This window comes from Pseudophryne corroboree, chromosome 1 (assembly GCF_028390025.1).
Source record: "Pseudophryne corroboree isolate aPseCor3 chromosome 1, aPseCor3.hap2, whole genome shotgun sequence".
Classification (NCBI taxonomy): Eukaryota; Metazoa; Chordata; class Amphibia; order Anura; family Myobatrachidae; genus Pseudophryne; species Pseudophryne corroboree.
The window spans coordinates 982,356,244-982,371,354 of NC_086444.1; the positions used below are offsets into that span (position 1 = coordinate 982,356,244).

The window sequence follows — 15,111 nt, forward strand, 5'->3', positions numbered from 1 at the left end:
AGTGCTGCATATTCAGCCCCCTTTTGTGCCTCCAGTGGCACCTTGGGATCTTAACGTGGTGTTGAGTTTCCTGAAGTCACACTGGTTTGAGCCACTTAAAACCGTGGAGTTAAAATTTCTCACATGGAAGGTGGTCATGCTATTAGCCTTAGCTTCAGCTAGGCGTGTGTCAGAATTAGCGGCTTTGTCACATAAAAGCCCCTATCTGGTTTTCCATATGGACAGGGCAGAATTGCGGACCCGTCCGCAATTTCTGCCAAAAGTAGTGTCATCTTTTCATATGAACCAACCTATTGTGGTGCCTGTGGCTACTCGTGACTTGGAGGATTCCGAGTTACTAGATGTGGTCAGGGCTTTGAAGGTTTATGTGGCCAGAACGGCTAGAGTCAGGAAAACTGAGTCGCTGTTTATCCTGTATGCACCCAACAAGCTGGGTGCTCCTGCTTCAAAGCAAACTATTGCTCGCTGGATCTGTAACACGATTCAGCAGGCTCATTCTGCGGCTGGATTGCCGCTGTCAAAATCAGTAAAAGCCCATTCCACAAGGAAGGTGGGCTCTTCTTGGGTGGCTGCCCGAGGGGTCTCGGCATTACAGCTTTGCCGAGCAGCTACTTGGTCGGGTTCAAACACTTTTGCAAAGTTCTACAGGTTTGATACCCTGGCTGAGGAGGACCTTGTGCTTGCTCATTCGGTGCTGCAGAGTCATCCGCACTCTCCCGCCCGTTTGGGAGCTTTGGTATAATCCCCATGGTCCTTACGGAGTCCCCAGCATCCACTAGGACGTTAGAGAAAATAAGATTTTACTTACCGGTAAATCTATTTCTCGTAGTCCGTAGTGGATGCTGGGCGCCCGTCCCAAGTGCGGACTTCTTCTGCAATGCTTGTATATAGTTATTGCTTACATAAGGGTTCTGTTATAGTTGCACCAGGGTTGATCTGATGCTCTGTTGTTGTTCATACTGTTAACTGGGTATGTTTATCACAAGTTATACGGTGTGATTGGTGTGGCTGGTATGAGTCTTGCCCTGGATTCCAAAATCCTTTCCTTGTACTGTCAGCTCTTCCGGGCACAGTTTCTCTAACTGAGGTCTGGAGGAGGGACATAGAGGGAGGAGCCAGAGCACACCAGTATCCAAATTCTTTCTTAAAGTGCCCTGTCTCCTGCGGAGCCCGTCTATTCCCCATGGTCCTTACGGAGTCCCCAGCATCCACTACGGACTACGAGAAATAGATTTACCGGTAAGTAAAATCTTATTTTTCTCCTAGTCCGTAGAGGATGCTGGGCGCCCGTCCCAGTGCGGACAAAATCTGCAAGGCTTGTATATAGTTGTTGCTTCCATAAGGGTTATGTTACAGTTGAGATCAGTCTTTAGCTGATACTGTTTTTTGTTCATACTATTAACTGGTTGCGTATATTCCAGGTTATATGGTGTGGATGGTGTGGGCTGGTATGAATCTTGCCCTTAGATTAACAAAATCCTTTCCTCGTATTGTCCATCTCCTCTGGGCACAGTTTCTCTAACTGAGGTCTGGAGGAGGGGCATAGAGGGAAGAGCCTGTGCACACCCATTCTAAAGTTCTTTATAGTGCCCATATCTCCTGCGGAGCCCGTCTATACCCCCATGGTCCTTACGGAGTCCCCAGCATCCTCTACGGACTAGGAGAAAAAGATTTACCGGTAGGTTTAAAATCTTATTTTTTTTAAAGTCACACTGGGTACTGTGTATGCGTGACATTATTGGCTAGCACACGTGTATAACAGCCATGGTCTGACAAGTAAGTATGGCATATGCTGATGCTTTACAGTACAAAGAGAACCAGGGTGAAGGATTTGTCAGTTTCCACAAGACCACTCCAGCAATTAAAGTTTTGGCATATTGTAGAGCTAAAATATTCAATAAGTGGTGTTATAGGATCCATGTTTCTTAGCAGTGAGATAACTCAGCCCCCTAAATGTCTCTTTTCAGTAAGCAGTTGTGCATACCCATTTTCCATGAGAAATAATATTAGATTTTTTGCTTCTTCTTTCTTAAAAATAGTGTGATGAAATACTGGAGTTGCTGTGAGTAGTAGATATCACTTGACTAGTTACCAGACCGTCAAATGACATAACAGTAATGTCAGCATTGGCATTTGTGCGCACTCAAACGGAGCAACAATTGAATTGCTCTGTCACCATCTAGTGGCCGCCTGTATGCAAAACACTTGAATCCCCCCTCATAGAGGTGCGGAACAGCGTTAACCTTTAATTATAAAGGAAGGGTAATATTTTAGTAGAACCTGGAACAGCGGCTACAGTACTTATGCATTTTTTTTATTAAAGATGCATTGATGCTTTAAATGGTAATTTATTTTTTTTCCCTTTTTTTTTTTGAGTGGGGGTGGGTTATGTGATAACCTGACTGATAAACAATCACTGGTATCTGTTTGTAGTCTGATCAGTCCCATCTCGTTATCTGAACTTCTGACGCTTTTGGAGAATAGAGTCATTTCTTCATCAGCTGCTAAACAGGTATGTGTACAAAGTGCCTTTCCATGACTATACACATGTTCCAGCTGTATCAGGTAATTATTTTATGTATCCCCTGTTTTTCCAACTGTCCTGCGCTGCAGAGCAGCATGGCGCTTTACAAACAAATAGCAATAACAATAATGACAGACCTGATGTAGCCATTACAAACACACACAGCGAAAGCAGAGATTTTTCAAGCAGAATAGATCAATATTCAAGAGGATGCTGGTTATCAAACACAAGAATTGCATTGATAGAATTACTGTTGCATGGCGTAACAGAACAGCTTTTTCTCTATACGGCTGCATCTTTGCACTTTAATAATTGCCACCAAAACGTCATATGGACTGCAGTCACATGAAAATTGCTTCAACCTTAGATAATTGGCTGCCTAAATAATTGGGACCCCAAAATGTATCCTGACACTTTATAAACTGAAATAGACCTTACAATAAAAAAATTGCTCAGTTTATTTTATTCTTTGGATTCTATTGTGTGTGGATGTAGTTATTTTTTTTCTTTCTCCAAAGTACAAGTTACCACTTCAGAGACCACAAATTCAATGTGCGTGTAAGAACATAGCTGAGAAGTAACTAGCAAATATAGATATGACTGTAGATTATAATCTATTTTACAAAAACCTGTACTCATTGTGCTGCTAGTGGGATGTGACAGAATAAATTGCATCTTCTCAGCTTGCCTGTGCTTTCTGGAAATCACATTCTGCTATTTCTTCTTCTGCTTTTCTAAACTTGTTTTCCTGTAACACAGGGGAAAAGTGAACTTAGGGCTTCTCTCTCATGTCTTTTCTAATGTTATCGTTTCACTGGAAATAATTATTTTGCCTTATGCTACTTAGCAAAACCATTGCTATTATTATTTCCATACCTGGATGATTGGAGGCAGCTGCTAATTATACATATTTTTAAGCAGAGTGATGAAGATATCATCTTTAACCACCTCACTGACCATTCTATTTTTTAAAAACTGCTCAGAAATGTTCAGGGGGTTTTTATGAGTGAATTAGGTTAAGAATTTATGATTTTATTAAGAAAAAAATATTTTTATTTTCCAAACGTCCCCATCGGGAACATTGTGACTTTCGTTTTCCCAGCGTTAGACACCTGGTACACACTGGGGGGGTTCTCCTTTGCTGACAGATCAGCAGTGATTGGCCAGATGGCAGACACAGGGGGAGGGTGCAGGGAGGCAGAGGTTCCCTCTGAGAGTGGCAGCTATGGGATGTTTCTCTTCCTGCAGCTGTGCACACTGTGTATCTGACTGGTCGCATTGTTTGTGACCAGGTCAGATAATACACTTGTTGGTGTGGTTGCATCTGATTTGACCATGCCAGGCAAGTGGTTAAAGCGTGTGGCCATTTTAAAAATTGATTGTAATAAATTCCCTACCCCTTATTATTATTATTATTATTATTATTAATAATAATAATAATAATAATAGTTGAGTCTCTCATATCCAAAATGCTGAAATACATAATATCCTGTGTCTCAGGGTGCTTTACTGTTGGCATGACACAGGAATGATGGTAGCGCTCACCTTTTCTTCTCTAGACAAGCGTTTTTCCAGATGCCCCAAACAATCTGAAAGGGGGTTCATCAGAAAATGACTTTACCCCAGTCCTCAGCAGTCCAATCCCTGTACCTTTTGCAGAATATCAGTCTGTCACTGATGTTCTTCCTGGAGAGAAGTGGCTTCTTTGCGGCCATTGTTCCGTAGAAGGAAAGGTGAGCGCTACCATCAGTCCTGTGTCATGCCAACAGTAAAGCATCCTGAGACCATTCATGTGTGGGGTTGCTTCTCAGCCAAGGGAGCGGGCTCACTCACAATTTTGCCTAAGAATACAGCCATGAATAAAGAATGGTACCAAATTACCATCCAAGTTTGGTGATGAACAATGCCTTTTCCAGCATTATGGAGCACCTTGCCATAAGGCAAAAGTGATAGCAAAGTGGCTTAGGGAACAAAACATCAACATTTTTGGGTCCATGGCCAGGAAACTTTCCACACCTTAATCCCATTGAGAACGTGTGGTCAATCCTCAAGAGGCAGGTGGACAAACAAAAACCCACAAATTCTGACAAACTCCAGGCATTGATTAGGCAAGAATGGGCGGCCAGCAGTCAGTATGTGGCCCAGAAGTTGATTGACAGTATGCCAGGACGAATCGAAGAGATCTTGAAAAAGAAGGGTCAACACTGCAAATATTGACTATTTGCATAAACTTAATGTAATTGTCAATAAAAGCCTTTGACACTTATGAAATGCTTGTCGTTTTACTTCAGTATAACATAGTAACATCTGACAGAAAGGTTTAAAAACACTGAAGCGGAAAACTTTGTGAAACCCAATACTTGTGTCATTCTCAAAACTTTTGGCCATGGCTGTACGGTAGTGTCCACTGACATTTAGCCTCCTGGCACGTTCAACAGCCCTTCTAGTCACATCATGCCATTGCGTGACTTGCGACTTTTTCCAGTAAAATGTGTCTTATTCACAATCAGGACGCACAAGCAGACTCTGCTGATTAAAATGATATACAGCATGCCTATATTCTGTGTGTAGACCTTTGATAAAGCTGCCTGGAGCAGAAAAACGTGTCAGGACTCTTGTGCCCATCAGTAGGAGAGTGGTGCCCAATTGGGGATTACTTTGTAAGGAGCTCCTCCAATCTTTTTGGACTCTGCTTCAATCGGCTTTTTACTCCAAAAAACAAAAGAAACAACTCCGGGGAACAAACTGTGGTCTAAGAACGCCATCTAAATAGTGCGCTGCATCCTGTTACCATCTGGAACCACTGCCAATTGGGACTTTATCTATGGACCACAGATCTGGAAATATGTAAACTGGATGAATGAACATAGTATATACAAGCCTGCTAGTTAAAAACAGTTACTTACCCTGCTTGGGATATTTCCAACACCACTCCTCCATAGGCACTTTTCTATTTGCTGCATTTACACAATCTTTTATGTGTTTTATTATGTAAATTTAATTATTGTATTTTAATAGTGTATGGTATCAAGCATTCGTTTTGACGCAAATCTTTTTTTTTTTTCTTCTTCCTTTTGGTCAGTAAATTGCTTAAAATAATGTGCATGGCATATTAATGATCTAATAGTTGCAGTGATCATCTCCTTGTAGAGATTTAGCTTGATATGTTTTATGTCTTGGAATAAACGTAAATTGTTTTATAAGACAATTTCATGATTTGTTTTACATATCACTCCTGTATATTATTGATTGTAGAATACAATCTACATTTAGCGCTGTTTTTTCATTTTTGTTTATTTTGTTTGGAATGAGTCCTGGCAGTCCTTTATACGTAGCTGCTTTCTGTAGCTTTATGGTTTATTATATTACCGTAAGTGCCAGAAGGATTCATTTTATTTGTTGTTTCCTTTCCAGTAGATACAAATTAAACATCCGTAAGCTCCTTTCAAACACCCATCCCTGGCATAAGTATAACCCACGTTTCATTTTTGCATTTATGTGAAAATAGACGTTTAGCAACCGGTAATTATGGAAGGTTTCAAAATTGTTACTTAAAAACAGTAAAAAAACACTTAGTTGGTGTCTTTGGCATGAGAAAAAGAACTGACCGTGTACTCAAGTGAATTGAAGAAACATTTGTCAAGCAACATTTGTTAATGTTTAGTAGTAACACGTCTATTCTTACTTCAGAGTGCATTAAATGATATGAGCAGTTTGAAGCCAGGATGATAACATGGCATTATGTGTGATGTGCAGAATATAATCATGTCTATTAATACTAACCTTCAAAGTGCTGGAGGAAAGAAAATCACCAGCATTCTACGCTGTAGCCACAGTTTGCTCACTCACTAGTACATTGATGAAACGTCTCCTTGTTTGTCTGTCAACCGCATAACAAATAACAGCAACCACTAGAACATCAACCAGTAGTAGTTCTCAATCTACCGTGGTCATAACAAAGATTAATGTCATAAGCTGGAATGCCATTTGTGCTTTAAAAAGCAAGTAGTAGATTCACTAAGCTTTAAGTTTGTGCAGTTTATTTCTGTTGTCACTGGTATCTATGTTCCCAATGACCATTATACCCATCATATGACTAAAGCTGCCCCTGTGCCACATTGTACAATATAAATACAGTAGCCTTTTTAAAAAAAAAAAAAAAAAATTGCCTTTCACAAGTCCCATTCTTTGCTTTATATTTATCATGGACAACATGGTTGAACAGCAGTTTACGTTGTTACCTCATACATTTTTTTCTCTATCGTCCTAAGTGGATGCTGGGGTTCCTGAAAGGACCATGGGGAATAGCGGCTCCGCAGGAGACAGGGCACAAAAAAGTAAAGCTTTACTAGGTCAGGTGGTGTGCACTGGCTCCTCCCCCTATGACCCTCCTCCAGACTCCAGTTAGATTTTGTGCCCGAACGAGAAGGGTGCAATCTAGGTGGCTCTCCTAAAGAGCTGCTTAGAGAAAGTTTAGTTTAGGTTTTTTTCTTTACAGTGAGTCCTGCTGGCAACAGGATCACTGCAACGTGGGACTTAGGGGGAAAGTAGTAAACTCACCTGCATGCAGAGTGGATTTGCTGCTTGGCTACTGGACACCATTAGCTCCAGAGGGATCGAACACAGGCCCAGCCGTGGAGTCCGGTCCCGGAGCCGCGCCGCCGACCCCCTTGCAGATGCTGAAGCGTGAAGAGGTCCGGAAACCGGCGGCTGAAGACTCCTCAGTCTTCATAAGGTAGCGCACAGCACTGCAGCTGTGCGCCATTTTCCTCTCAGCACACTTCACTGGGCAGTCACTGAGGGTGCAGAGCGCTGGGGGGGGGCGCTCTGAGAGGCAAATATAAACCTTATACAAGGCTAAAAATACCTCACATATAGCCCATAGGGGCTATATGGAGATATTTAACCCCTGCCTGACTGGAAAAATAGCGGGAGAAGAACCCGCCGAAAAAGGGGCGGGGCCTATCTCCTCAGCACACGGCGCCATTTTCTGTCACAGCTCCGCTGGTCAGAACGGCTCCCAGGTCTCTCCCCTGCACTGCACTACAGAAACAGGGTAAAACAGAGAGGGGGGGCACATTAATGGCTATATATATATATATTAAAGCAGCTATAAGGGAGCACTTAATATAAGGATATCCCTTGTATATATAGCGCTTTGTGGTGTGTGCTGGCAGACTCTCCCTCTGTCTCCCCAAAAGGGCTAGTGGGTCCTGTCTTCATTAGAGCATTCCCTGTGAGTTTGCGGTGTGTGTCGGTACGTGGTGTCGACATGTATGAGGACGATATTGGTGTGGAGGCGGAGCAATTGCCAAATATGCAGATGTCACCCCCCAGGGGGTCGACACCAGAATGGATGCCTTTATTTGTGGAATTACGTGATGGTTTATCTTCCCTTAAACAGTCAGTTGAGGACATGAGGCGGCCGGACAATCAATTAATGCCTGTCCAGGCGCCTCAAACACCGTCAGGGGCTGTAAAACGCCCTTTGCCTCAGTCGGTCGACACAGACCCAGACACGGGCACTGATTCCAGTGACGACGGTAGAAATTCAAACGTATTTTCCAGTAGGGCCACACGTTATATGATTTTGGCAATGAAGGAGACGTTACATTTAGCTGATACTACAGATACCGTAAAACAGGGTATTATGTATGGTGTGAAAAAACTACAAACAGTTTTTCCTGAATCAGAAGAATTAAATGACGTGTGTGATGAAGCGTGGGTTGCTCCTGATAAAAAGTTGATAATTTCAAAAAAGTTATTGGCATTATACCCTTTCCCGCCAGAGGTTAGGGCGCGCTGGGAAACACCCCCTAAGGTGGACAAGGCGCTCACACGCTTATCCAAACAAGTGGCGTTACCCTCTCCTGAGACGGCCGCACTTAAGGATCCATCAGATAGAAAGATGGAAGTTATTCAAAAGAATATATACACACATGCAGGTGTTATACTACGACCAGCTATAGCAACTGCCTGGATGTGCAGTGCTGGAGTAGTTTGGTCAGAATCCCTGATTGAAAATATTGATACCCTAGATAGGGACAATGTTTTACTGTCGTTAGAACAAATAAAGGATGCATTTATCTATATGCGTGATGCACAGAGGGATATTTGCACACTGGCATCTCGGGTGAGTGCTATGTCCATTTCAGCCAGAAGAGCCTTATGGACACGACAGTGGACAGGCGATGCGGATTCAAAACGTCACATGGAGGTTTTGCCGTATAAAGGGGAGGAGTTATTTGGAGTTGGTCTATCAGACTTGGTGGCCACGGCTACTGCCGGGAAATCCACTTTTTTACCTCAAGTCACTCCCCAACAGAGAAAGGCACCGACCTTTCAACCGCAGCCTTTTCGCTCCTACAAAAATAAGAGAGCAAAGGGCTTGTCGTACCTGCCACGAGGCAGAGGAAGAGGGAAGAGACACCAACAGGCAGCTCCTTCCCAGGAACAGAAGCCCTCCCCGGCTCCTGCAAAAACCTCAGCATGACGCTGGGGCCTCTCAAGCGGACTCGGGGACAGTGGGGGGCCGTCTCAAAAATTACAGCGCGCAGTGGGCTCACTCGCAGGTAGACCCCTGGATCCTGCAGATAATATCTCAGGGGTACAGGTTGGAATTAGAGACGGATCCTCCTCATCGTTTCCTGAAGTCTGCCTTACCAACCGTCTCTTCCGAAAGGGAGAGGGTGTTGGAAGCCATTCACAAGCTGTACGCTCAGCAGGTGATAGTCAAAGTACCCCTATTACAACAAGGAAAGGGGTATTATTCCACTCTATTTGTGGTACCGAAGCCGGAGGGCTCGGTAAGGCCTATTCTAAATCTGAAGTCCTTGAACCTCTACATAAAAAAGTTCAAGTTCAAGATGGAGTCACTCAGAGCAGTGATAGCGAACCTGGAAGAAGGGGACTTTATGGTATCCTTGGACATCAAGGATGCGTATCTACACGTTCCGATTTACCCCGCACACCAGGGGTACCTCAGGTTCATTGTTCAAAACTGTCACTATCAGTTTCAGACGCTGCCGTTCGGATTGTCCACGGCGCCTCGGGTCTTTACCAAGGTAATGGCCGAGATGATGATTCTTCTTCGAAGAAAAGGCGTATTAGTTATCCCATACTTGGACGATCTCCTAATAAGGGCAAGGTCCAGAGAACAGCTGGAGACAGCTTTAGCACTATCTCAAGAGGTGCTAAGACAACACGGGTGGATTCTGAATATTCCAAAATCCCATTTAATCCCGACAACTCGTCTGCTGTTCCTAGGAATGATTCTGGACACGGTTCAGAAAAAGGTTTTCCTTCCAGAGGAAAAAGCCAAGGAGTTATCCGATCTGGTCAGGAACCTCCTAAAACCAGGAAAAGTGTCAGTACATCAATGCACAAGAGTCCTGGGAAAAATGGTGGCTTCTTACGAAGCAATTCCATTCGGCAGATTCCATGCAAGAATATTCCAAAGGGATCTGTTGGACAAATGGTCAGGGTCGCATCTGCAGATGCACCTGCGAATAACCCTGTCACCAAAGACAAGGGTGTCACTTCTGTGGTGGTTGCAGAAGGCTCACCTATTAGAAGGCCGCAGATTCGGCATTCAGGATTGGATCCTGGTGACCACGGACGCCAGCCTGAGAGGCTGGGGAGCAGTCACACAAGGAAGAAACTTCCAGGGAGTATGGACGAGTCTGGAAAAGTCTCTTCACATAAACATTCTGGAACTAAGAGCAATCTACAATGCTCTAAGCCAGGCGGAACTTCTCCTGCAAGGAAAGCCGGTGTTGATTCAGTCGGACAACATCACGGCGGTCGCCCATGTAAACAGGCAGGGCGGCACAAGAAGCAGGAGTGCAATGGCAGAAGCTGCCAAGATTCTTCGCTGGGCGGAGAATCACGTGATAGCACTGTCAGCAGTGTTCATCCCGGGCGTGGACAACTGGGAAGCAGACTTCCTCAGCAGACACGATCTTCATCCGGGAGAGTGGGGTCTACATCCAGAAGTCTTCAACATGTTAATAGACCGTTGGGAAAGACCAATTGTAGACATGATGGCGTCTCGCCTCAACAAGAAACTGGACAAATATTGCGCCAGGTCAAGAGATCCACAGGCAATAGCTGTGGACGCACTGGTAACTCCTTGGGTGTACCAGTCAGTGTATGTGTTTCCTCCTCTGCCGCTCATACCAAAGGTATTGAAGATCATACGGCAAAGAAGAGTAAGAACAATACTAGTGGTTCCGGATTGGCCGAGAAGGACTTGGTATCCGGAACTTCAAGAGATGCTCACGGACGAACCGTGGCCTCTACCTCTGAGAAGGGACCTGCTACAGCAGGGTCCCTGTCTTTTTCAAGACTTACCGCGGCTGCGTTTGACGGCATGGCGGTTGAACGCCAGATCCTAAAAGGGAAAGGCATTCCAGAAGAAGTCATTCCTACCTTGATTAAGGCACGGAAGGAAGTCACCGTGAAACATTATCACCGCATTTGGCGAAAATATGTAGCGTGGTGCGAGGATCGGAGGGTTCCGACGGAGGAATTCCAACTGGGTCGTTTCCTACATTTCCTGCAATCAGGATTATCTATGGGTCTCAAATTGGGATCCATTAAGGTTCAAATTTCGGCCCTGTCAATATTCTTCCAAAAAGAATTGGCCTCTGTCCCTGAGGTCCAGACTTTTGTCAAGGGAGTACTGCATATACAGCCTCCTGTGGTGCCTCCGGTGGCACCGTGGGATCTAAATGTAGTTTTAGATTTCCTCAAATCCCATTGGTTTGAACCATTGAAAAAGGTGGATTTGAAATATCTCACATTGAAAGTGACTATGTTACTAGCCCTGGCCTCTGCCAGGAGAGTATCTGAATTGGCGGCTTTATCTTATAAAAGTCCTTATCTAATCTTCCATTCGGATAGGGCAGAACTGCGGACTCGTCCGCATTTTCTCCCTAAAGTGGTATCAGCATTTCATCTGAACCAACCTATTGTGGTGCCTGCGGCCACTAGCGACTTGGAGGACTCCAAGTTGTTGGACGTTGTCAGAGCCTTAAAAATATACATTGCAAGGACGGCTGGAGTCAGAAAATCTGACTCGCTGTTTATATTGTATGCACCCAACAAGTTGGGCGCACCTGCTTCTAAGCAGTCGATTGCTCGTTGGATTTGTAACACAATTCAACTTGCACATTCTGTGGCAGGCCTGCCACAGCCTAAAACTGTAAAAGCCCACTCCACAAGGAAGGTGGGCTCATCTTGGGCGGCTGCCCGAGGGGTCTCGGCATTACAACTCTGCCGAGCAGCTACGTGGTCGGGGGAGAACACGTTTGTAAAATTTTACAAATTTGATACCCTGGCAAAGGAGGACCTGGAGTTCTCTCATTCGGTGCTGCAGAGTCATCCGCACTCTCCCGCCCGTTTGGGAGCTTTGGTATAATCCCCATGGTCCTTTCAGGAACCCCAGCATCCACTTAGGACGATAGAGAAAATAAGAATTTACTTACCGATAATTCTATTTCTCGGAGTCCGTAGTGGATGCTGGGCGCCCATCCCAAGTGCGGATTATCTGCAATACTTGTACATAGTTATTGTTAACTAATTCGGGTTATTGTTAAGGAGCCATCTTTAAGAGGCCCTTTCTGTTGTCATACTGTTAACTGGGTTTAGATCACAAGTTGTACGGTGTGATTGGTGTGGCTGGTATGAGTCTTACCCGGGATTCAAAATGCCTCCCTTATTGTGTATGCTCGTCCGGGCACAGTACCTAACTGGAGTCTGGAGGAGGGTCATAGGGGGAGGAGCCAGTGCACACCACCTGACCTAGTAAAGCTTTACTTTTTTGTGCCCTGTCTCCTGCGGAGCCGCTATTCCCCATGGTCCTTTCAGGAACCCCAGCATCCACTACGGACTCCGAGAAATAGAATTATCGGTAAGTAAATTCTTATTTTTATTAATTATCCATATAATTGTTCTAGTTGTTGGTGCACAGATTTTTTGTTTTTGGTGGGGGCGGGGGGTGCACATACAGTACATTTTAAATATGCATATTAAAATGACAATCATCGGTAGCCACCTTAAGGCATACAGTAATACATTAGTCAATCAGATGACTTTAACATACTGTGGCGAGCAGCACGTATCTTAAGCTATGAGTGTCTTTTTTACACACATGATAGAGATCCAAATGCATTAAACTCTGCATCAGGCTCAATTGTCTAGTTTGGTCATATTTTATGATCTGTGAGGGACAGTTCACCTCTAGAACACAAAGTAATGGCCAGTTGACATCATGGTTCTGTTTGAGGCATGAATGTGAACCAGTGCCTGGGACGTGGTTTAGACTGAGTTTATGTGGGTTGGGATATTTGTGTTGCTATTCACCGCACTTGTCTACAGGTCTTCTAGCAATGTAATGTAGAGGAAATTGTATGGCGGAGAACCCCGCGGGAGACTTGTTGTTGGAATACCTAGATAGTGTGTCTCAGTGTGTATCCAGGGCTTCTGTAGGTTAAGTCCATTCTAAAACTTTGTAGAGTAACCCAACTGTATACCAGTTAGTGATGGAGGGGAGCTTTCCTGTAGTTCTCCAGCATGCTTATTATGGTAAAAGAATACATGTTTAAACTTGGGTGTTTGCCCACACAAACAAAAATTCATATTTTTAGAGAGAGATGGGATATCCTTTACACCCGGCATGTGACTGGTGGAAGTCCTAATTTTAATGATGACAGCTGTGGCAGCAGACATGGCCGTATGAAATAGCAGATGCATCTATCCCATAATCTCCATACCAAGGTGGAATGTGGGAGGCCAACCATCTGTTTAGCCTCTGTGACTTTGGGGGTTATTCAGAGATGGACGCAGATCTTTCTTCCCGCAGCAAGATCTGTGTCCCATCTACTCACATGCTGGGGGCCGCCCAGCACAGGGCAAGGCTACCCAGCATGTGTGTGGCACCGCCCCACGATGCGTTCGTAATTTAATTGCGAATGCATCAATTAAAGATTGACCCCTGGTTGCGCTGGCAGGTGATCCGGTGCCATTTTTTATTTTCTCGGAGCGGCTGAGTGTGATTCATGCAGCCACCCCCAAAACGCTCCCGCAATGCCACTGTCCAAACGCACGCCACTGTCACACTATGTGCTCGCATCCTTCCAGGATGCACCTGCATAGTGAAGGGTTGCGCACTGCAGCTGGTGCACGTGCGCCGCATACCCTCTGGATGCAGCTGCTGCTTACAGATGCGCGGCTGCATCCGGGTCTGAATAGACCCCTTTGTCAGGAGTGCCCTGTGTCATTTTTTTTCTGATATGTCATTCCTAACAGCATATATGTAACGATTGTGAGTGTTATTCCTTTATTTTCTTGTATATAGGTATAAGTTGAAGCATAATTTTCTGTTTGTTTTTTGTTTTGTAAAAGGCATAATCCACCTGTTGTACAGTACATGTCTGGTTTCTTTCTGTGCATAGAAATACTATTGAATGATGTACTGGTAGCTCAATTGCTTATACATGAGCTAGCTCCTCTGTATGCTATTGCATGTTATGTGCTTAATATAAATAAATCACTAGTATGGGAAATTCCAAACACCTGTATTGTCTTAAGGTAGATCATTAAAACATATTGCTTCCCAAGTTCTAGTCCAGTTTTCTTATAAAACACTTAGAAATTCCAGCTTTACAGAACTTCCCCAAAATTTTCTTAGTGTTGGGAAAAATGGGCATCATAGAACAACTTCAAAATCACATTTTGGGTCTATTTTCCACTGTAGCAGAAGAGATAACGTTTACTACTAAGTCATGTTGGCCTGTATCTTATTGCTAAAAAGCAATTAAGATTTTTTTTTTTTCATGGAATCTAAAACTTAATTATGTTATCAAGCTACTTCAGTAGTCTCATTAGTATAAGGGCAATTGTTAGAGCACACATTAGAAATTCTGCAAAGTGAAAAATCTGTGATCTCAGTTAATCAAATTTGCATCAATCATAGAAAGCCCAACCTGGGATTACAGAATCATTTGTACTGTAGGTGTTCCAGGAGCTCTGTAAGGAAGGCAAAAAGACCCCGGCGCAGATAGTTCAGGAGAAGAACCTAGGACAGCTCTGTGATCGGGGACAACTAGAAGACGTCTGCCAGAAAATTGTTGATGGGCACAAAGAAGAGGTATTGTACTTTCTATATATCTATCTAGCAATTGGTTGTCATCTCATGACTAATACAGTTTACTTTATAAATGACTATACATATTTCTTGATTTAGTATGCAAATTGTGTTCTCCAAAAATGAATCCTGTTTACTCAATGTGGTTCAATTACAAAGTGGAGGTACAGCATATTTCCTGCACTGTGTACACCTGTTGGTCTGCCATGCACATTCGGATGTGCACCCTAATCCACTTTTAGAAGTGATACTTTTGCACAGATGCTTTTTTGCAACAATTTCCAGGATTGTGGCATACTATATCCTTTTCTTTTGTTGTACAGTACTGTGCAAAAGCTTTAGGCAGGTGTGGAAAAATTGCTACATAGTAAGAATGCTTTCAAATACAGAAGTGTTAATAGTGTTTTTATCAATTAGCAAAATGCAAAGTTAACGAATA

The 15,111-nt window shown here is 43.8% G+C and overlaps 1 protein-coding gene across 4 annotated transcripts in view; it reads left to right on the forward strand.

The window, feature by feature from the left end:
• GATB (glutamyl-tRNA amidotransferase subunit B) overlaps positions 1-15,111 on the forward strand; it is a 506,181-nt gene that overhangs the window by 466,277 nt on the left and 24,793 nt on the right. For 3 of the 4 annotated variants that reach the window (XM_063920556.1, XM_063920555.1, XM_063920558.1), the window contains 2 exons: positions 2,434-2,512; positions 14,541-14,675. In XM_063920556.1, the coding sequence (XP_063776626.1) occupies positions 2,434-2,512; positions 14,541-14,675 (214 nt within the window). The remainder of the gene's footprint in view (positions 1-2,433; positions 2,513-14,540; positions 14,676-15,111) is intronic. The other variant, XM_063920557.1, reaches the window with a different exon arrangement.